This window comes from Cebidichthys violaceus, unplaced genomic scaffold (assembly GCF_023349555.1).
Source record: "Cebidichthys violaceus isolate CVI_PGR_0920_01 unplaced genomic scaffold, fCebVio1.0.p SCAF_95, whole genome shotgun sequence".
Classification (NCBI taxonomy): Eukaryota; Metazoa; Chordata; class Actinopteri; order Perciformes; family Stichaeidae; genus Cebidichthys; species Cebidichthys violaceus.
The window spans coordinates 12,200-35,835 of record NW_027176981.1 but is presented as its reverse complement, the minus strand read 5'-3'; the positions used below and the strand labels follow the sequence as shown (position 1 = coordinate 35,835).

Sequence of the window (23,636 nt, the reverse complement as noted above, 5' to 3'; positions counted from 1 at the left end):
TCATGCCTTTGTGAATATACTCTCATCCCTTTGGCTCGACGTGTGAGCTGAATTTGAATTCCCATCGACTCTTTATTGCCTCATTATAACCTTAACATACCTGATTGATACAATGGAGCCGATTTGTGTTTCAGCCAATGAACGTCCTCTTACAGGCGGATGTGGTTTGCCGGAAAAATTGCACCAATCACGACGCAGCACCCACTTCATAGAGGCGGGACTTAATTGCAAAAAAGAAAGTTGGCACACGCCAATCATGCGCAGCACCCGCTCCTCATTGGTCCGCCGTTATGAATGAGGTGGGTCTTCACGACACTCGCCGTGTAAGCTACTGTAGAAATTCCAGTGCTAACCAACTTTAGCCAGCTTGCTAACATGTAATTCAGCGAATGTGAAGAGCTACATATACAGCGCCACTGTGGATATAAATGAGTCAATGTTATTTTATTTGCAATAGAGCAATATTGGACAAGTCGTATTGATGTTTGCTACTGCGCGTGTCTCCGTGACTGCAGCCATGTCCAGTTAGCCAGAACGCAGCGATCGGTGGATAACGAACCTGGCAAGCTAACCAGCCAGCCCGTTTCGACTGGGTCTGCGGTGAGGGATTTGAACAGGTTTCATCGCCCAGAGGACAGTGAAGCCGGGTGCTGTGGTACTACCATGAGTCCCGCAGGCTGCCCCCATGTCAGCGGCTTCAAAGTGGACAACTGGAAGCAGAACCTGAGGGTCATTTATCAGTGTTTCGTGTGGAGCGGTTCAGCCGAGACCAGAAAACGCAAGGTAACAAGTGACGGACGGAACCCGGGGACCTAAACCTAACGTACGCCAGACTGCGTGTGCTTTTTGTGTGTGTGTGTGTGTGTGTGTGTGTGTGCTTTGTGTGTGTGTGTGTGTGTGTGTGTGTGTGCGTGCGTGCGTGTGTGTGTGTGCTTGTTTGTTTGTGTGTCAACACGAGCTGGCGTCCCGTGCGCGGACAGTTCCCCGCCCTTCCAAAAACAACACAAACACCCGACACTCTGAATGCCGAAGTAGTTTCTCAGTCAAATACTAACCCCGCTCACTGTACAGTTGTTCCTCAGTATTTAGCCTTTAACAAACCTACACATGACAGGCTCGCCACGGCAGCCGAAACTGAAGCAAACTTTCCGGTATATATCACTCTGTGAACCCCGCACGGCCGGGACGTTAAGCGTAGAGAAAACGAAGAGACCGCATCAGAGAGCTGATGTGCATCTGTTCGCGTTGGCCCTGCGCCTGCAGTGGCTCCACTTCCTCCCACCAGCAGACCGCGGGTCAGCATTTCACGGTGGTATTCCCTCGCTGGTGTGTGTGTGTGTGTGTGTGTGTGTGGGTGTGGGTGTGTGTGTGTGTGTGTGGGTGGGTGGGTGGGTGGGTGGGTGGGGGGGCTTAATTGATTTAAATCATCTAAGCATAACCTCAACCTGTTATCCTGCAAACCCCCCAAGCAGCGAAAACAGACAGATGCATCACTGCTATCTCTGCACTGCGTGACAGGATCGATACGGTTTCGTGTGTGTGTTTGTGTGCGTGCGTGTGTCACCAGTCAGCCTGTCTTTTCACATAGGTACAATTTGTTTTCTGAAGAGAAGAAAACACATTTGTATTGAGATATATATATATATATATAGAGAGAGAGAGAGAGAGAGAGAGAGATATTCACAAAACGCGTGGATACAGAGCAGATGTGCACAAATTTATCATTGTGTGTGTGTGTGTGTGTGTGTGTGTGTGTGTGTGTGTGTGTGTGTGTGTGTGTGTGTGTGTGTGTGTGTGTGTGTGTGTCCCCGTCCCCTGCACTCTAATGTGCTCTGGGACAACTCCCAGTCCCCTGTCATCTGCCGTGGGATCAGTGGGAGCTGGTAGTCCAGGAGGCATGTTTACTGAAATAAATGGTGTTAAATATTTGCAGGATCTCCTCCTGGTGTGGTCTCCCCCCCCCCCCCCCCTCCCCTTCCACCCTACCACGAAGAGCAGACGATGCTGGCAGATGGGCTTCCTGCGCATTACCTGCCCCGTGGCGCTACATTTTTATTGATTGTGGCTCAGTATTTCACAACGATGTGAGCATGCGTCTGACAGGAAGCCCGTTCGATGGGAGACTTCCTCGGTTACAGATTGTTTTGGAGTTTGGTGAGGAGGGGGATCGAGGTTTTCCATCACATGCAGTAATCCCATGATCTTTTTCACCATTTGTTTGCGTTAGTATGGAAGCAAAGCTCATTATGCATGATTAGCCCCAGGGGGGGAATGCCATGTTTTCACCCATCTTCTAATGTAGCTGCTCCCACTATCGGATCCCCTCTGGTTAACTGGCTACAGAGGAGAAAGACAAACATTGCATATCTCTTGCTACGCAGAGTGAAAAAAAAAAAAAAGACATAACTGCATCTGACAGTTTTCTCCCATCGTTTTGAAGGAGACACGTCATCATTCTCTCTCCACTCCGTGCTGACCGTTGGGCTACCTGTGGCGTCGGCCTCAAATGGTCACGATCGACTCTCCTTCTCTATCGGACACGCATTGCATTTTAAGCATTCGTTCCCCTTGAGAACTCACAGGCTCCACTCTCTGGTCGATCACAGAGGCGTCTGATCACACGGGAATGACGGCCACGTTGGAATTTATCGGTCCACCGCGGAACCAACGTGTTTATCTGAAGACGCCGCAGTGGAGAACAGTGACCGGAGCCTCGCAGGGTAATGCGTTCAGATCTCCACCAGGAAAGTGCTCAGTTACCCATCTTCATGTTTCATTTGCAAATAATCCCACTTCATCAGACAGTAGGAGGTTCACATGTGTACTTGTGTACCAAGGCAGCCACAAACTATGACCAAAGACTTGCTAAGTCATCTGAATCAGTCCCATTCCATCTCCTGAGCTGAGTGGCAGAATCAGCACTACGTTCCCCCTCTAAGTCCTGCAGAGACCGTCTCCTGTTGGCCTGCACCACGGCTGCTGCCCCCAAATAGAATCACTGCAGAATAAGCATGTAATATGACTTCGGTTAAAGCTCCGACGTTAAAGGTGCAACGTGTAAGATCTGGCAAGAATATTTCTTTTCAACGTGAAAATCAACTAAAATCAAAAGAGTGAGAAGAAGTAACCGTTTTGACTTTGAGCCAAATACGTCAATGTATTGTGCTGCAATGCAGCCGACCATATTGGCTGCCAACCAGCGAGGTCTGGCCCGTACTTTCTTGTAGTACTACTTGCCCCCTCAGTCCAGAGAAGAAAGAAGTAGAGCCCCCCCCCCCCCCCGAGAGCTGTCGATGGGGCATCCGAGGTCCCTGCGTTTGTTTTTGTGTCTGTTTATTTTGTTAAATCCAAAGTGGCAGAAAGGAGAAAAAGTCCTCCCTCGTCCTCCCTGCCGCCGGGAGCAGAGTGTGGCGGACGATACCCCCAGTGAGCTCGTCTTCAGCCAGCGCTAACCCCAGCCAGCTTGATTGGGGCGTCCGTTTTCCTGCAGGCTCTCCTCCCGGCGGGGTGGTCTCCATGGCGGAGGAGTTTGGTCGTGCACCATTTTGAGTTCCCAGTCTTAGATGAATGTCACATTGCACCTTTGTAATCACCTACGTTCATGAACTGTAATTGTCCTCTATCACTTTTATTTTTAATTGTTAGGTCCTTCCCTTCTCCTACAGTGGTGTCCTATTTTAGTCAGGACTATACAATATATATTTGGTAAAAAAGACCTTTTTTGTTTTGGAGGGGCCGGCCCTTTAATTCCCCTCCTGTGGATGCGAGATGGGCGTGACAGAAGGTGTTGCGTCCGGCCGACTTACACTTCTAACCAGGATCTTTCCAGCCCATTACCTTCTGCTGCACTTCTCCCATAATATCCTGCCGGCAGATGGGTCGTCGCCGTGATCGCAGAAATATATATGACACGGACAGAGCTTGGGCTGCCGCAGGGCCTTACTTTTAGTTTACTACATGGCCGGCGTGCTCAAGCAGAACTACTGCATGTCCATAGCTACTCCATATGTGTACTCGGACGCTTGCTGGCATGACAGCAGAGGATGTAGGGATGTGTTGACAGACACTAATTCCTCCATGAATACTGTGTTCTCTCGGGGATCAGAAATAATACACACTGTACCGCTGACAGTTGGGAGAATGAGTGAGGAACGATTGTTGCATATTGATGCCTTTTCATAATTCATGTGCTATCAAAGCACTCATGCACGGAGGGGTGCGTGTGACCGGAATAAAAATCTGTCTTTCAGTTTTCTTCTTTTTCCATTTTGCAGCTGTGTCCATGTTTAGGCTATGCCGAGCAAATGCTAAAATAAATAGCAGCAGAGTGTTTATTTTGTATTAGTTAACATGTAAACATGATTATCTGAATATGGTTAAAGGAATTGTTAATTGTTAAATACGCACATCTGCTTTCTAGATGAGAGTTAGAGGAGAAGATTGAAGCTACAGCCAGGGGATGATTAGCTTAGCTTAGCACAAAGGCAGGAAACTGGGGGGAAACAGCTAGCCTAGCCTAGCCTGCTTCGTACATGAGGGTGGTATCAAATTACTAATACGCTGACTATGGCTAATTAAATAAATACCCAAACCGTGCCTTTTTAACTGTTACTCTCTGCCTGTTTGTGTCCTCTGGACGCGACTCAATCAAAAAATGTTGCCCTCCACAGCTATTTCCATCTCCTTTCTTCTTCCCCTCCTACTCTCTTCTTCCACGCATTGCTCATTTCCTCTCACCTCTTCATATTCATGCGGCTGGCTCGTTGGCATGCCAGCTTCTCATCTGCATGCTTTTGAACCGTTGCTATCAACCCCTCGCCTTTCCAACATGACTATCAAGCAGAGTATATAGGAGGCATGTATCAACGCTAATTAAAGTATACCGCAGTTTAGGTTGACATTAATCACTTGAGACGTAGATGATCTTTTAGCGATTATAACAGAAAAGAAAGATAAAACACGTAAGAGGGGGGTTTTTTTAGGCCTATTTTTTTATACTCAATGACAAAGTCTAACGTAGTGCTCAGCCAAACACACACTTCTTTCCCTCACATGCACGGATAGGAAAATGTCCCTTTTTTAGTATGCTTTCCAGATGGATTAGATAGCAGTTGAGGCCAATAATTATGGAGCCATATCAGAACTGATTGCATTTCATTATATTGTAGTTCAACAGACATTTGACATTTTGTGTTGCGGCCACCACAACTTCCTACGCAGGTCGGACCTGCTAGCTCGCTCATGTAACATACAGTAGTTCCCTGCCGTGGCTTGCATGTGGTGCCTTAGGGTGTTGTGTGTTTGGCGCAACAATTGTGATAATAATCTCCTCTGTTCTCACCAGCCTCTCTCCGTTTCCTGCCCCCCCCCCCCCCCTCCTCTCTTCACAGGCCAAGTCGTGTATCTGCCACATGTGTGGCGCCCACCTCAACAGACTCCACTCCTGCCTCTACTGCGTCTTCTTCGCCTGCTTTGCCAAAAAACACATCCACGAACACGCCAAGAGCAAAAGGCATAACCTAGGTATGGCACACACACACACACTCACACACTCACACACTCACACTCTCACCCGCACAGAGGCATTCACAGATGCAGACGGAGCAGGTGTGTGTGTTGTGCACACGGCGCCACACACCAGGCATCCGGACCTGCAATTAGCCCCCTTTTTTTGCTTAAATGAGTGGCTTAAACAAAGGCTGCTAAAAGGTCTAATTATACAGCTGAGTGGTTAATGAAGATGTGACTGCATGAAGCGCTGACACAAACACAAACACCCGAGCGCCTGTGTCTATATTTAAGCTTTAAGTTCGTTATATGTTGGACCCTTTTTTTTTTTTTCTTCTTCTTTTCAGCGGCCCGGCTGTGACACAGCTGTGGTTTTTGCGATGCATTTAATCAAGCGACAAACAGTTGACAGCAACAGAGAGAGCTATTATCATGCAACCTGGTGCAACTTGATTGCAACACAGTGTAAAAGGCTCGGCCTCACGGCGGGGATTTGAATGTCACCTGTGCGTTCGGCCTCACGTTGCCCGTTAGAGGCAGTATGCATTAGTGTACTCACTAATGTATAAGGACTGAGGCCTGTCATGGTGGCTGATTTAGAAGTTCAGCATTTACATGGGCTGAGAATCTTCTTTATTGGTAACACCTCTCTGTTTTCCTCCGAAGCAATCAGTGGGGGTTTTATGGGGTAGAACACAAAAATCAGATTTTCCTCCGCCTTGTTTTGATTATGATTCCAGGCCAGAGAAGGTAACGTAAAACACAGTGATTCTCAGTAATAATCTGCATTGGAGCGCTTGAGATATTCTCCCTTAGTTATTATGTCTCCTGGGTTTGAATCAAGCCATGGGACAGTTTATTGCATGTTATACCCCCCCACATGTCTACTCTCTGTCCCTCTACACTGTCAAATAAAACCCCAAATAATCATTTATTTTTTTTAAAATGATAGAGAAGGCTTCTATTTTTGTTGGTAACAGCCACGCTGCGTTTCTCACCACAGCTCGCTCAGAGGTCGCTTTTTTTTTTTTTGGGGGGGGGGGGGGGCATTCGCCTGTCAACTGCCGTCTGGTTTACTTTGTGCAAAGAATGGGTGATACCAAACACAAGTGTCTCAGTCGGGTTCCGTCTGCCTCGGATCCAGATAGATATTCATGAGAGCAAGAGAGAGTGGCATGGAGGCTTTAAAGGGCTGCAGAACTATGCTGATGTAATCGCAAACAATCGCATACATATCGACGTTTGCTTGGCAAAGCCCTCAAATAAAGCTATTGACATTAAGAAATGGAGCTGGGCAAGGTGAAACGGTACGGTTCACTATAGAGCAGGCTCTGTTTCCCAGGTGTGAGCTGCGTAGAGACGTAGTGCAGCGACGTGTGTACAAGCTTTCATTGTCTGTGAGAACAGAAAGCAGACTCCAGGGGCGACAGAGACAAAGGATGCAGCGCGTTATCTTCGACACAGCGACATCATCCTGTCTGAATAAATGCTGCGATACCAACTCTACACCCAGTGGTGCTCTCTTCTTCTCTTCTTCTCTTCTCTTTTTCTTTCTCATCCTCCTCATAATAGAATTAGGCTGCTTTGAGCCGCAAGTGAAGCGCGTTGCACTGCAGTGTTTCGGAGGCGAACGCTGCCGCAGAGTTTGTTTTTGTGACGACGCCTCCGTTATCGCTCAGCTCAGGAAGACCCCCCACCCCCACCCTCCTGGCATGTGTGTGTGTGTGTGTGTTTCCCACAGAGTGTAATTATGTGTTTTAATTAGGTTAGCTGCTCAATCAAATGCTGCAACAAAAAAAAAATCGAGTGAGAAATAGAGGGAGGGAGAAAGGGACAGATCTCAGCAGACTGGTGAGGAGGTAATTAAATCGTCTTTAACGAACCCTGTGGAATTAGCCTCCATTAAACCCCCGGCCCCTCCTCCTTCTTGCTTCTCCTCCTCCTACTCCTCCTCCTCTCTTTTCTCTCTTGTCATTCCATCTCTTTCATCCTACCGCTTTTTATGCGTTTCCACTCGCGGCTATTTGGTAAATGCCGTTTGCACCCTCTCGTATTGGGCTCGCCTCTCTCCGTCTCTGTCCTCCTCTCTTTTCGCTCTCCTCCTGTTCCCTTGGTTACCTGATGACCAAGTCGATACACTCAGAATTGTCAAAGTATTTCATCTGATAACGCTTCTGCCATCAGCCTCGTCTTTCTTGCTTTCTTTTCTCTTCCCCTTCCTCTCTTTCCATCAGTTCAGTGGAGTTCTGTTCTTTAGTGTACTTCCGTCCTTCCCTTCCTCCATCCTGTTTCCCCCCCCGCTTCCTTTTTTTGGGTTTCTCCACACCTGCAGAGGATGACGGCCGGGAAATGCCGACAGCCGGGTTGTCATGGCAACAGCAAACAGGTAGCTGCGGGGTAATGGAGCAGGTGAGGAGAGACGGGAGTGGAAGGAGTTGCGGTCTCCCTCCTCAAGGCTCTCTCCGTCTCTTTTGGGGTGTCTCCTCCCCGTCGTTCCTGGATGGTGTTAACAGATAAATGATGTGTCAGCAGATAAGCTCGGCTACCTGACATCGCAGCACCATGGCAACGTGGCCCGAGTAGAGACAGATCGAGAGACGAAGCGAGTTGGTGACTCAAATGAGAGTGTCCCTGCGCTCCACTCAAGGCTTTCTCGTTTATTGTTTGTTTTTCCTTCTCTTCCTCTCCTGTCCTTCCAGCTATCGACCTGCTGTATGGAGGGATTTACTGTTTCATGTGCCAAGACTACATCTATGACAAAGACATGGAGCAGATTGCCAAAGAGGAACAGAGGAAAGCCTGGAAAATGCAAGGTATGACACACACACACTGTTGTATACACACCATGTGAAAGCTAGACAATGGCTCCGGTGAGTGTCACAGCTCTTGGTCTAAGGGTTAAATTGAAGGATGAAATGTTTTGTGTGTGTGTGTGTGTGTGTGTGTGTGTGTGTGTGTGTGTGTGTGTGTGTGTGTGTGTGTGTGTGTGTGTGTGTGTGTGTGTGTTCCAGGCATAGGGGAGAAGTACTCAACGTGGGAGCCCACCAAGAGGGAACTGGAGCTGCTCCGCCACAACCCCAAGAGGAGGAGAATCACCTCCAACTGTACTATTGGTCAGTATCGCTTTGTCTCTTGTGTGTGCACACGCACGCACGCACACACACACACACACACATATATAAACTAGTGTTGGAGAGGATGGTTGTGTAGCTGCAAAGAGCTGGATGTCAATCTGAGTCACACTTTCAGAAAGAAAACGGTTGAACCGGTATAACGCCCAGCACTACCGGTTCTCTCTACAACGTTTGCTCATTCAAACAGAAAGTCGAGTTGAGTCGTAAAAATGTCGTAATTCAGTAGAATTGTGGCACAAGGAAATGTGTTCTCTTAAAGCTGTGTGTACGCTGACCCACAGGGCTTTCGCTTTAACATCCAGTAAAATGTATCATCTCTGAGTAGCCCACTTGAGTACAAATCATTGTGCCAAGAAATTCCCACTCTTGTCACATCTGCACCACGTTTCCAGGCAAAAGACTAATATTTTATACCAGGTATTGTAGTTGAAACACTATGAACGTCACTGAAAACAGAGAAATAGCATTTTCTCAAGCAAAAGAGGCATATTCGGAAAAATGTGCATCTTCAAACCTCTTGACAAAGATGACAGCATGACATTTTACAACAGAGGCAATAGTAAACACTGACATCCTACAGACCGTTTCACAGTCGCAAACATTCCAAATGTGTCCCAGTTTGTTTCCCGTTGCAGTGTATGTGAACGATGTCGGCTGACATGGACCAACGCTGTTGCCTAGCAACGCAACTGCACTGAAACGGCATACGTGGTGAACTGCGGCGATAGCTCGTCAATTAGGCAAATAGTGAAGCGCTGATTTGCTGTCTTTCGGAGAAAAGCAGCAGAATCGAATGAAGCAGCAGTGTGTGTGTGTGTGTGTGTGTGTGTGTGTGTGTGTGTGTGAGAGAGAGCGCGCGCATGTGAGCGCATACGTTTAACACCTTGTCGCAGCGGTTAACATCCCTGGCACTGTCTGTAGGTGAGGGGAAATTACGGGCTCGTCTGTGAGAACAAGACCTCCATCCTTCCTCCCTCCACCACTAGTCCTTGTTCCTCTTCCCTCCGCCGTCTCCCCTGCCTCTCTTCTCTCCTCCTTCTCCCCCTCGTGTGTGTGTGTGTGTGTGTGTGTGTGTGTGTGTGTGTGTGTGTGTGTGTGTGTGTGTGTGTGTGTGTGTGTGTGTGTGTGTGTGTGTGTGTGTGTGTGGTCTGCAGTAATCTGACAAGGGTTTCCCCCGCGTGCGGTCCAACGTCGCCTCTGGGACATCACGCTTTCACTATGATGTGTGTGTGTGTGTGTGTCTTAGTTGTCCACCATTAACAGCATTGCAGCTTAGATGCCCCACTGCAGCACCAAAGAAAATATGATCTGTCTCTCTTCAGCTCTTTCTCTCTATCCTCCCTCTTTTCTTTATTCCTCCCTCCCTCCCTCACCCATCCTTTTCTCTCTATGCTGCCCTTCTTATTTCTCTGTCCTCTCTCTCCTCAGGCCTGCGAGGGCTGATAAACCTGGGCAACACGTGCTTCATGAACTGCATCGTCCAGGCGCTGACGCACACTCCGCTGTTGCGTGACTTCTTCCTGTCCGACCGACACAAATGCGAGATGCAGAGCAACTCCTGTTTGGTGTGCGAGATGTCGCAACTCTTCCAGGAGGTAACTCTCTCCTTTTTGTTTTTGTAAAGAATTTGTTGGGTAGAAGAAGAGGGATTAAGTGAAAGGAAGGGAATGTTCACTTTCTCACGTACACGCCTCGCTTCTCAAGTTCTACTCAGGCCATCGGTCGCCGCACATCCCCTTCCGTCTCCTTCACCTGGTGTGGACCCACGCCCGTCACCTGGCCGGCTACGAGCAGCAGGACGCCCACGAGTTCCTCATCGCAGCGCTGGACGTCCTGCACAGACACTGCAAAGGTTGGACTCCCATGTACACGGAGACGATGCACGTGATTTCAAAAATACAGTAGCTTTACACACGCGGTTCAACATTGTTATCAAACATTTCCCGCAAATGATTGGACTCACGTTTTCTGATTTAGCTTCTGGTTTTTGTTGTGCCACGCTCATTCTTTGCATTTTGCAGCACCCCTTAGTTGTCATCTGGAATGAAACTTTCAGGGTATGTTTCAGGCACTTTTCTGGATGTATCCTTCAAGTTTTGTGATGATCCAGCGGCTATAAGCTTGTAATGATCCGGAGATTTTTTTTTGTACAAATCGGACCTGTGGTTTAGGAGGAGGTGTCGAGGAATACGAAATTGCAGAAATTCTAGTCAGGCAGACCATTAGTGGTTCTTGAGTCGTATTTGTAAAGTGAATGGATTTTTCAACAGGGATTCTATTGAATGGAGATTGAATGGACTGTCTTGCCTTCATCGCTAGCGGTACCTCAGTTATCTTCTGATGGTGTCTTATCTGATGGCTGATCCAATCAGCATGGGTGTAGTTTAATGTATCTTTGCTCTAAAACAACGTACCACTGGCCATCTGTTGTAGATTTCTAATTAAACATAAAGCGAGTTTACATTTCCAAACATGAAATCAGTGTCGGTTATCAGGAGGCTTACGTGACGCCAAGACAGGTGTACATGTTGCAAAGTTCCACGCTTTACATTTTGGGAAAAAATAAAAGCATACTCGTTTCATTATCCGTCTGAATTATTACATCAATTTTGAAAAAAGACACCCTTCTGAACAGTATTACATATTGGGTCAAAGTGTGATTCCAACATAACTTTTAGTAAAGCTATTACACTATTATTTTTCAACCACATTTTTCGATTGGGTTAAGTGCAACTTCTGGTCCATTTTCAGGAAATTCTTTCACTATCGAATGCTGCACCAACAGAACTCCAAACATTAGAGACGTAGAAGTGAAGGACGCGGGGAGGAAGTGGGAAGAATGTCACAGAGGCTGCTTTTTAAAGCTGAGTGTAGATGAGACAGGAGGAGAGCTGGTTGAACGAGTGGAGATGAGAGGAAGAGAAGAGAAGCGCTGACTGACGGAGCGATGCTGAGCCACGGTGCTCATGGATCTGCATCTCTCTGCAGTGTAGAAGCAGAGTGGCTGTGAAGTTACACGGCATTGCTTTTAGTGACTGTGTGTGTGTGTGTGTGTGTGTGTGTGTGTGTGTGTGTGTGTGTGTGTGTGTGTGTGTGTGTGTGTGTGTGTGTGTGTGTGTGTGTGTGTGTGTGTGTGTGTCCACACAGACGACAACGGGAAGAAAGCCAACAACCCCAACCACTGTAACTGCATCATCGACCAAATCTTCACAGGGGGCCTGCAGTCTGACGTCACCTGTCAAGTCTGCCAGTAAGTGTGTGTGTGTGTGTGTGTGTGTGTGTGTGTGTGTGGTTCTTCTGAAGAGAAAAAAAAAATCTTTCAGACCTCAGAAGAGCCAGAATAAAGAGATTAAAGATTAATAGAACAAAGCCATGGCAGTTGTCTTTCCAGTACAGTTGCATTGAGTTAACAGCAGGCCTCTACTTGTACCGTCTTGACCAATCAGCCGCTCTAAAGCGCCGCACTTCACTTGTCTGTCACCATCCCGGTTCAGAGCTCTCTAATTCCCTGCCCTGAGATGACCCTCCAGCCTCCCCTCTCCTCCAGTCACTCACATAGTGCACCGTTAATCACACACACACACACACACACACACACACACACACACACACACACACACACACACACACACACACAGGGCTACACTGCAGCATTGGTGAAACCCTTTAATAGCACACTGAACGTAGAGTTGATCTCTAGTTCCACCTGGTGGTCAAAGAAAGCACCATTCTTTCATAGAAGACATGTATGGTAGCTGACTCACTGCAATGGATGTGGAGATGTACCAGCAAAGTAAAGGACATCCTTCCAGTGTTTTGTCTTTTTCTAGATTAAGATCTAAAAAAATTCAAACAAACTACAAGAACCACTGTGCTTTGGCTTCGACTCTAAAAAGTGGAAAGCCATTTAATAATTTTAAAAATATTTTTTTAAGCACACTATGAATTAATCTTTATTATTATTATTATTATTATTATACACCATGCTTTATATCGAACACAGTGATCCACACATTTGGATTGTGATGCTTTGTTTTTGTTTACATCAGAAGAGAGTTCTTCCCTGGACCAGGTCTCTAAAGGAAACCCTCTTGCCACAAGGCTTTTGCTGATTCATGAATTATTCACTCTGCATTCTCCATTTAAAATGTAAGCTGCTGCCAGCTCAGCCTTTGCTGTTGACCAAGGAAAATGGACTGCAGATATTCTCAAAGCACGGAGCAGCTTATATCACACCAGTCACTATTTTTGGACAGAACGAGTTGAACCACTCAATATAGGTCATATGGTCAGAGATGTTACGAAAGTCCAGTGTGTCGACAATAAGCTTCGTATTTTATTAGCGTTCATTCCCGGGATCAATGCCAAATCTACGGAAGCCCAGAGAGACAAGTGAGAAAATGAAAAGTGATCCATTTTCTGTTAACTTGGTTTCTCACGTGTTTATGACATGAAGCAGTCGTGTTTTCCTCCAGGTGAGTTTCAATTTACATAACCTGGTAACACACAATACATGTACCTTGTGCATGGAGGATTCAAAAACTCACCTGGAAGAAAGCGTGAATCCCTTTAGTCCCATAGAGTGCTGCAGGAATGAGTCCCGAAACCCAGAAATGAGTTAGCTTTGTTGAACTGCCGGTTCCCTCGTTTTTAAAGTCACTGGGTGTTTCACCGTGAAATAAAATAACAATAAAAAGCATTTTGATACAAATTTTAAATGACAGTACAGCATGAATGAATAGAAACAAATCAGGGCAATAAAATGCCTTTTGAGGAAAAAAACAAAAACAATCTGGAGATGAAATTTAAAACCGTTAACTGAGGGGACATTAGTTCTGTAGAAAAACGGTTTCCACCCGAATTCTCTTAGGTCACGAATGCCATAAGCCAATATCATTAGTTTTATATCCTAAACGGCTGGCGCTAAGCTGCAGTGTGCATCTCCGAATGATGTTCAGTAGAATTATCGTCCAAGCTGCCAACATTAATAAGGAAAACGGCAAAGTCCTCCTCTGAAGTAGGTAACAGACTAGAAGATGCACAAATCAACACACTGAGAATGTGCAGCGATCTCCATCCTCTCATGCAGACTCGCCATCTTGTGTGCGTGTGCGTGTGCGTGTGCGTGTGCGTGTGCGTGCGCGTGCGCGTGCGTGTGCGTGTGCGTGTGTGTGTGTGTGTGTGTCTGTCCGTCCGTCTTCCTCCCTAGTGGTGTCTCCACGACCATAGACCCGTTCTGGGACATCAGCCTGGACCTGCCGGGCTCCTCCACCCCATTCTGGCCCCTCAGCCCCGGTGGGGACGGTTCAGCGCTGAACGGGGAGAGTCACACCACCGGAGCCACAACGCTCACGGACTGCCTGCGCAGGTGACTGACCATTTTAGAAAAATCACACAATCAAAATCCGTCGACACAGGCCGACCACGGTGCAAAAACTAGGGCGCTCACCGACACCCCGACACTGGTGCGTCAGGGCCTTTAGAGACACAAACAATCTAAACCTAGTTCCCAGAATTATCCCACCAAAGCCCTGAGGAGCAGGTTACACACACACACACATATACACGGTTCCCTGAAAATCAAATGCTGTTCTTCTGAAATCCGCAGGAGCAGCATCGATAAAAGTGCACACACACACACACACACACACACACACACACACACACACACACACACACACACACACACACACACACACAGAGAGGCACTAAATCTCACTCTCCCCGTTCCAGGTTCACCAGGCCAGAGCACCTCGGCAGCAGCGCCAAGATCAAGTGCAGCGGTTGCCATAGTTACCAGGAGTCCACCAAGCAGCTGACCATGAAGAAGCTGCCCATCGTGGCCTGCTTTCACGTCAAAGTAAGAGTTCGGTCTTGACTGCTAATTTCTGGGGGTACCGGTTATCAGAGCGGCGCTCTCGTTTCCTTGTTCGTTCTCAGAGGTTCGAGCATTCGGCCAAACTGCGGCGGAAGATCACGACTTACGTCTCCTTCCCGTTGGAGCTGGACATGACGCCCTTCATGGCCTCCAGGTGAGCCCAAACGCCAAACATAATGAGGCTCAGTATGCGTTCATAAGTACGGGAGTTAAAAAGAGAGATGAGGAGCACAGAACGGGAACGTCACACTGCAGTAAATGCTTCCTTTCCTTTTGGTTTGTTGGATTTGTGGAGAAAACAGGCGAGTTTAAAACGAAAAAAAGGAATACTTCCGCCGTCTCTTGCACGAGCAGTTGTTGACCGAGTTTGTTCTGGTGTGTTTCAGTAAGGAAAGCAGGATGAATGGGCAGTACCAGCAGACCCTGGACCCCTTCAACAATGACAACAAGTAAGGCAAACCCCTGTAATCAGCCAGTCTCTGAACCACTAATGCATTCTGTGCACTTCTCTCTGACCACTTTTCATTCACTCTACCACCACCTCGTGGTTTTCTTTCATGAGCTTTATTCTAATCGAATGTTGATTATGAATTTGTAAACTGCCGGCAAACCGAATATCTAAGCTGTTTGACTGTTTGCTGAGTTACAGTTGGTATAAATGTAACTTCTCCTGTTGTAATACTTGTATAGAGATATTATTTGCTCCTTCCTTACTGCTGCACACAGGTTTTTATAATAACTACAAAAAACACCACGATGTTAATCTTTACCATGTTTACTGCAAACTAAAGGGATTTGTTTAACTTTTCCTGCCAAGTGTATCAGTTGTTTGAAGTTGCAGAATGGGTTACGGCTTGCTGCAGCACTGATTTCTCAGCTCTTGTTCTCTCTCGTTTCAGGTATAGTCTATTTGCAGTGGTGAACCACCAGGGGACACTGGAGAGCGGCCATTACACCACCTTCATCCGCCAACACAAGGACCAGTGGTTCAAATGCGACGACGCCATCATCACGAAGGCCAGCATCAAGGACGTCCTGGATAGTGAAGGGTGAGCGAGACACTGCGTTCACTGAATACAGTTTGTGTCTCTAAAAAGCTCTGTGACAGTGACTGTTCCCTTTTTTAAAAAAAAAAAAATGTATTAGTGATGCTGCAATGTGACCTTATGGGTACTTTTTGTCTATCTCCCCAGGTACCTTTTGTTTTATCACAAACAGTTCCTGGAGTACGAGTAGTTTCCCTCCATCGGCGAGGAGGCGAGGAGGCGAGGAGGCGAGGAGACGAGGGCCGGTGCGAGGACTAGTTGCATGGGAAAAGGTAACGGAGTGGTGAGAGAGGGGCGTGGAAACAGAAACACAAGCCTACCTGAATCGCTCTTAAGTCGCAGCTCTCGCTCTAACATGGAACCACCTTTACACCGTACTAATCTAAGTTCCACCGTACGACATTCAAGAAGGAACTGTGCGCCGAGCACGAGAAGTGCAAGAACAAAACAAAATGCGAGAAATTCACGAGGGGGATTTGTATCGCCGCTGACGGGATGTTGCATAAAAAGTGTTTCAGTTGAATTCAGGGGATGAAGAAGAAGGCAGCCGTGGTAATCTGCTGTTTGAAAGAAATGACTTGCAGATTCAGTCTTCATATTCATCCCTCTATTTCAGATACAAACAAAAGGGCAGAAAGGATTTTTTTTTTTAAGGTTTACTCGATCACAAATGCTGTTCTTCACCATGTTTCGTGCTCGCACAGCTGCATTAAGTGACACCCGAACATGTGGAGTCACAGCCTTCCACAGAGGCTCTGCTTTAGCAGGAACTTTTTTTTTTTTTTCATTCGCTTTACCAAAAGCGGCAACTTCCTGGACACAAGCACACTTGTCTAACACACCCACACTCCTGCAAATGACCAAATATTTCTAGATCGGGAGTTGTCTTATTATGCATTTATGTTCAGATTGCAAAAAGTGTGTGTGTGTGTGTGTGTGTGTGTGTGTGTGTGTGTGTGTGTGTGTGTGTGTGTGTGTGTGTGTGGGGGGGGGGGGGGGGGGGGGGTTATGAACATTGTATAGAGACACAGTTGATTCCACTCATTATTGTGAGTTTGTAGTTAGTCAAATACTTGTAGGAAAGTTCAACAAGGAGCAAAGGATCTGTTCTCTTCTGCCTCTCATGCTGCTTCCAACAGTCCCGGGGAAATAACTTAATAATACTATATTTTTATACATAATGTAATTAAATCGTTTGTTTACAATTTCTCCATAAACTCTCCCGTTTTTTCGACTGTGTTTCATTGTGCCGTCAATCATGTTTTCTTTTGCACACGCAAAATTGTGCCGATAACGTTCGTGAAACTGGCTTCATGTTATTTCATTCTTTTTTTCCTGTTTGATTTGACTTCAGTTGGTGAAATGTCTTGGCGTCATAAAAGCATATTCTCCACGTTCAAGATGCGTTGTCGTGATGCTGTTTCAGGTAAAGGGCAAAAAAAGAAAAAATATGAATCAAAGGAGAATGTGTAACGAGTTCGAAGCTCGATCCTGCAGTGTTAATCGTTGGCCGCATGTTGCTCTAATTCGGTGTGTGTGTGTGTGTGTGTGTGTGTGTGTGTGTGTGTGTGTGTGTGTGTGTGTGTGTGTGTGTGTGTGTGTGTGTGTGTGTGTGTGTGTGTGTGTGTGTGTGTGTGTGTGTGTTTGTGCGCGTGTGTGTGTGTGCGTTTGTGCGTGTGCGTGTGCATGTTTCCTCGAAACAAGGGAAGAAAAGAAAAGCTCAGTGTAGGTGTGTTTGTATAAAATGTGTTATTGCGCATAACAAGAGGAGAAAAAAAAAAGGTGCGTATGTGTACCCGTTTGTATGCACACTTGTGCCGTGCGTATGTACTGTATGTTCGTGTACTGAATCAGTACTTGCATTCAGCATGCCGTCTGAGCTGGGTATAGCAGTTTGATAGGAATTTTTTTTTTCCCCCCACATGTTGATGATGTATGTATAAGTATACATGTACAGTTTGTATGTATAAGAGACGAAATGGTGAAACCTCAAAGTCGTTTTTTGTTCTTCTATGTCGCTGGATCGGACCGCGGGGTCGTAATCGGAAGAAACTTTGTCTCGACCCGGTCAGTCATTCCTCACACACACGCGTAACTGCTGCAAGAACTGGACACAGTGATGGAAAGACACTCAAATAAAGAAAATCTATATCTGTAAACACTTTTGTGCCTCTTATTTATTGTGTTTGATCATGGAATATGATGATTTTTTTTTTTTTTTTTGTATTATTATTTTTATTCCGATTTTCAGTTCGGTTCGTTTGTGTGGATTATGTGAACTACTGGCCCGATTTTCATGAAACTTGGTAGCATGGTGTAACATGAATCATATTGCCAGATTCTTGTTAATACACAGTACAATCTAACAGGACTCACCAAGGATCAGACTGACGACTAGGGCCCTCTTAGTCAACTAATCGGTTGGTGTGGTCTAGTCGACTAAGATTTCTTAAGTCCTTTTTATTTGCTTTTTTTAATGCTGAATTACTTGTTTACAAGAAATTAACAGACACATCTCTGGCAAACCAGATTTAAAGCGGTGCTTCTGTGATTGAGGAGAAACCTTTAACAAATTTTACAGATTTGTTGATTTTAAATCAACTAATCGATAAATCGACAAAATGGTACGAGTGTCAGTGGACTAAGACTTTCTTTGGTTTTCTGTCTTTGAGGACAGCCGTACTGACTACTGACACACTTTAAAAATAGATGATGATTGGAACACTTTTGAACAGCTTCTCCAGATGTTTCTGTTATAAAGGTTTTATTTTTCAAAACAAGTACAAAGGGATTCTTAATCATCCATCACCTCACACATATATACATAACACTGTACACACAATTAACATTTGTGCCAGTATTTGCACATAGACATCTCTGAACTTGAAAGCCCTAACGGAGGAATCCTCCTCCGCTGACACCTGCTCTAGACTACCCACCACAACTATTTCAGCCCATTCACAGTGTTCCTGTGCCTGGGTTTCTGAAAGTACTTCTTGTGGAAATGTGACCGTTAGATGACTGTTGGCGATCCAATGCTGCTCCGCTTCATTGATCTCATGTTGGGGACCTTAGCCTGTAGTCACTAGTCTGCCCTTGTCACGGCCATTTGGCGTGTTGAGAGAGCTGTTCAGCCCAGTGAAGCAGTGGTTTAACTACTACTAGACCAGACATGCATGCATGGCTTCTAGTCCGCAGCAGTCTTTGTGATGTGTTCCAGTGAAACTTTCAACAGTCATGAGGGCAATGTGAAGCAAAGCGTCGGGCAATCTTTATCAGTTCTTCGCTGTTGGTGTGTCAAGGCCCCCGAAAGCCTTATGAGAGGCCCTTAAACACACATGGACCCTCACTGTTACAGATGGAACATGATCTAATAAGTCAACTCAATGCCCCATTTTCAGTGACTCATTACTTATGCTTTTTTTTTTACTGGCCCATGACAATATCCGCAATGAGATTGAGAATCCAATACGCTGACCATCTTCTCCTGCGAGCTGAGGACACGTTTGGCCATTGCAGTTGTCCCTTGAGACGGCAAGTGAGCCTCATCCCACTGCAGCCTCCTCCTGCACCTCCAGTCCAGAGGTGTACAGGTTCTCCTCGGACCAGAGAGGCCCTCGCTTTTGGATCGGGGATTTGTGGAGGACGGCCTGTTGGTAGAAGGAGAAAGGTGCTCTCGGTGGCCTGTCGTTGCCCTGGCCGAACGCTTTCAGATCGGGGAAACAGTGGACACACACGCAGGTCTCAGTGGGGCTGGAGTCATATGATGGCTCACGGTCTGTGGTGTGGTTTGAATTTGCTACTAAATCTGTAGGAAGACAGAGAGGGTGGTGGGCACACATTGGAGCAAAACATGAATCACACGCCATGATTTTCAGAGATTGCAGCTTGACTAACGGATAAACTATTCACTGATTGCACCGATTGGAGCCTTTTATTTGTATCCATACCACACAAACCTTTGGATCTCTTCCCCGGTTGGCCAACCTCCTGGCCTGGCTGGGGGTGGTTAGCCCCCTTGGGTCCTGGATTAGAGGTTTTGGCCTTGGCTCCCCTCACTAAGACTACAAAGGCTAGAGACAAGCTAGAGAACAGCAGCATCATGCTCAGGGCCAGCAGGGAGTAGAGCAGAATGGTGGAGTCTTCCAAGTGTGTCGGCACCGAGAGCCCTCTGGAACTCGGCACGTGTGGGGTAACTTGAATCAGGAGCTTTTTCGTGGTCACAGGGATAGTTGGAGCTAGGGGGTAGATGGGAAGAATATCTCTGAAAGACCTTCATGGCAAAACAGCAGGTATTTTTGGGGCATTTTATTTCTTTATTGGAAAGCTAAAGCCAGAGAGATGACAGGAAACAAAGGTAGAAAGATAACGAGTGCCATGCAACAATGGTTCCCCGAAAATTGGTTGTGGTTCATGGTTTGTGCCCTGAAGCCTCTAGGGCACCGAACGAGGTGCATTCTCCACCCATGTTCAACCAACAAGTATCTATCTAAGCACAGAAGTAAGCATCCTCTACGTACGCAAACCAAATATCATTCAGCCTCATTAAACAGGAGTGGTGGTGTCGTGTCTGGAAACTCCCCAAGATCATTGAGGTTGGACATTGAGCTCGATTGGTTATGGTTAGGAAAGGTTGTCCGGCAGCGAGTCTCGAGAACCTCGAGGGTAAATCTAGGGGAACCATTAAGACAAGTTGTGTCCTTCTAGCTTTAGCTACTGTATTTAGGTATGCTGGTGAGCTACCTGCTCACCCTCCCAAACAGTCACTGCAATTGGTATGTATTTGTAGTTAGACGAGAGTTCTTTCTGTACCTCAACTTGTGCTCTGAAAACTTTGTCCACTGAGGCCTAGCCCAACAGAATATTTACGCCTCCCGGAAACAGAGATAGTCACTAAATATTTAAAGCTCTAATCCAGTCCAGCGGGGTCAATACTCACTCTGGCAGTGCTGGGAGCACTCTGCTGGATGTCTGCCACAAACCTCAGCGCACCACACACATTTCTTCAGCAGCATATCATAGTAGTGGCCAGCCTGTGCTTTACAATGTGCAGACTCTGACGCAGGAGAAGAACATATGATAAACTGTAAAGATTCATTTCTGTCCATTTTAATTTCTTCTTCTTCTTCTTCTTCTTCTTCTGAAGTTACCCATGCCAATCCACTATTTATCTTGTGAATCAGCTATTTGAAGAAATGTAGGTATACTGCTGGGAATATTGTATAGTGCATATTTTACCAATGTTTTATCAATGGTCAAGGCCCCTAAAGCCACTTTTCTGTGAACTTTGAATTTCATAAACACAACCATGCGTGTATTCCTGTACCTCCGGCCTAATTTATGCACTGTATGTATGTGTGTACTCACCACAGTAACCGGTGCATCTGGCGATGACTTCTGCTTGGCTGCATGCCGACTGACAACCAATACATGCTCTGATCAAAGTATCCAAGTACTGACCCGCACGGCAGCTTATACCCATCAGCCCTGATGACCCTCACACTGACGAACACAAGGGACAACACAGAGGTACATAGAAAGATGTTGAGAAAATAGCAAGTGGCGTGTGACCGAGTAACTTTAGATATGTGAACGATGATCTATGTTATGGACGTGTAGCGTTTTATATATGTGTAACAACCTCCTGCAGTAAAAGAAGCGGGTGGGAAGGTACTGTTTACCCAAATTCCAGTCCACTAAAGTACAGTGTATGTATACATGGGATGTGTTTATGTATGGGATGTATACAGTACATTTCATGAAAGCAAGTTTGTGCTGTATTAAAGCAGGATGTCTAGGATACCTCTTTTCTGCCTCTGCTTTCCTTTTTTTTTTTTTTTTTTTTATAATAGAGCAAACCTTGCAAAACCATGTACGAAGTCCAGTGAATCAAAGATAAAGGGCCATCAGCAACATGCCAGCATGGCTGTTGCTACAAAACTCAAACGTCCATCCTTTGAGAAATCGTGTCTTTGTTCTCGAACGGTCCTCTCCGCTCCGTTGAGCACTGAGTCAGCGAACTGTGAAAGAATAAACCTCCTCCGCCCTCCACTGCAGTATACCACAGTGTAATTGTCCCACCCTGGTAGTCAGCGCAACATGGAATTATCATAAACACATACTACATGTTTACTATTATTAAAACAAAAGTGCTTATTTCCATATAGACCGTAGTGAGAACTGTCTCCTTTTTTCATGTATTTGTCTATTTTTGTGCTTGATGTTGGTCTTTTGACTATTCATCTTCTTTTTTTTTTGAGAAAGCTTCTCATGATTGGTCTCGCCTGTTATGTCAGTTATGATGTGTGGGTAAATGTAAGTAGAGACAGTTCACAGCAAAGTAATGGTAATGTTCCTGGTAATGTAAGTGAGCTCACCGTGAGCCGCGGAGCCGCCACAAACGTCAACTCTTGCGCTCGCGCCATTAAACCATTATAACTGTCTTCTTTGACAAAGCTGGCTGAAGTTGAGGGTTCGATTCTCACCACGGCAAATACTCAAATTCAATTGTCCGATGTGACCCACTATGGGTTGAAAACGACGTTTTAGAGGCACCACTCACCTGGGGAGATGAAGCTGCGTTGGGAGAATCCGTGGTTTGACGATGAGAGTGAGATGGGCTTGTATTTCAGCATGGTAGCTCATTTGGGTACGAACCCACTGCCGGATGTGGGACTTCCCCCTGTGTGTGAGGAGATCCCCCCCCCCATCAGAACACACACACACACACACACACACACACACACACACACACACACACACACACACACACACACACGCAAGGTTAGACCAATATAGTGTCTAATAAAAGTAATCACACCACCTTGGACTGTTGTGTTTAAACACTGACTCACTGCGGATGTTCAGTATTTAGGACGTTTTGATAATAAAAAGAAAATATACTGAACTGTCAAATTTAAAACAAATTTCTACAAATGCTCTGTCAAGTGGGCCTTGTGAATTTAACTGCAAAAAATGTACCTTAAGGTCCACATACTTGTTTTCTCTGATGCTTATGGCCACATTTGACCTTCTCCTCAGCAATACTGTAAATCAACAAATGATCATTTTTAGATTGAAGTCATTCCTGTCTTCACGCTAGCTTTATGTTTGAGGTCGTGGCCTAACGGAGATGGAAATCATCTCCCAACATCATGTAAATATCAGTAGAATACTTCTGAGCCTCCTGAGTGGCAGTTTTTCTCGGCACCTTCTACCTTGAGAGGAAGGTAACACAACCAGGCTCCATGCAAGGTGTGATGTTTGTCTTGTGCCGAATAAGGTGTATGTCTGGTGGCCAAACGGCTCCACTACTGTGAGATCCAGACACTTTGTATTCTACATGCCTAGTAGTGGCCCAGAGGTCCTATGAATGTATTTCTCTTTTCCACTTTGCTATAACTGAAAAAACTGAGCATCAGTCAAATGTGTGTTCCGTTGTTGTTGTTTTTTACCTTTTTCACAGAGTTTTGGCACATCATAGTAGGAAGTGTAATTAATCATTTTAACAACAGCTGCATTCCATTTAGGTTTGCCAGGTCCGACGTCCTGTTACTGTGCATGCACAAGAAGGCTTTACTGTGGCACTTAAGACGCGCGCCGATCCTGCTATGACGAGTCAAAATATCTGTTAACATTTTTAAAAAGTCCTATTGACTGCAGAGCTTTTCACATAGCGGTGTATTTTGAATTAAATTCACAGTCGCCACTTGATTTTCACACAGTTGATGTCCACCACCATATCAGGCCTCCTCTAAAAGTGGAGGGAAGAATGCTTCTGCTTATATTTTTTGATTGTTTTGTTCAGTTTTATTCAAATTTATTTTCACGAAATTATCCTCAATATAATGATATCTTCTTCAAAAAGTCCATGCTGGTAGAGCCTTAATGTACAGTTAACACAAACAGAGACCGCAGTGACTCATTGTTACCAGTTATTAATGCGCTGGTGACTGTATTTTATTGACAATATGTGACTAAACCCACCTTCTTGTGTGTGAAACCGTTTGGCAGTTCCACACCACGGGTTTTACTTCTACACTGAGCGCAACAGTGTTTCATCTCAGCTTC

The 23,636-nt window shown here is 45.9% G+C and overlaps 2 protein-coding genes across 4 annotated transcripts; one reads left to right on the top strand and one right to left on the bottom strand.

The window, feature by feature from the left end:
- Positions 1-305: 305 nt before the first annotated feature.
- Positions 306-16,223, top strand: usp22 (ubiquitin specific peptidase 22). 2 transcript variants are annotated; one of them, XM_068704558.1, is made up of 13 exons: positions 306-783; positions 5,391-5,523; positions 8,208-8,321; positions 8,520-8,621; positions 10,071-10,237; positions 10,347-10,494; positions 11,790-11,892; positions 13,852-14,010; positions 14,376-14,502; positions 14,583-14,674; positions 14,907-14,969; positions 15,420-15,569; positions 15,714-16,223. In XM_068704558.1, the coding sequence occupies exons 1-13, from the start codon at positions 664-666 to the stop codon at positions 15,754-15,756; spliced, it is 1,521 nt and encodes a 506-aa protein (XP_068560659.1). In that variant the 5' UTR covers positions 306-663; the 3' UTR covers positions 15,757-16,223. The 2 variants fall into 2 exon arrangements, with proteins under 2 accessions (XP_068560659.1, XP_068560660.1); XM_068704559.1 differs by lacking the exons at positions 306-783; positions 5,391-5,523 and adding an exon at positions 6,947-7,894.
- Positions 16,224-18,313: 2,090 nt separating this feature from the next.
- Positions 18,314-22,181, bottom strand: LOC137868051 (tumor necrosis factor receptor superfamily member 13B). Of its 2 annotated transcripts, XM_068704560.1 has the most exons (5): positions 22,129-22,181; positions 20,934-21,068; positions 20,506-20,622; positions 19,526-19,804; positions 18,314-19,374 (listed from the first exon to the last, which is right to left on the bottom strand). In XM_068704560.1, exons 2-5 carry the CDS (start codon positions 21,046-21,048, stop codon positions 19,112-19,114), a joined length of 774 nt encoding a protein of 257 aa, XP_068560661.1. In that variant the 5' UTR covers positions 21,049-21,068; positions 22,129-22,181; the 3' UTR covers positions 18,314-19,111. The 2 variants fall into 2 exon arrangements, with proteins under 2 accessions (XP_068560661.1, XP_068560662.1); XM_068704561.1 differs by lacking the exon at positions 20,506-20,622.
- Positions 22,182-23,636: the final 1,455 nt, after the last annotated feature.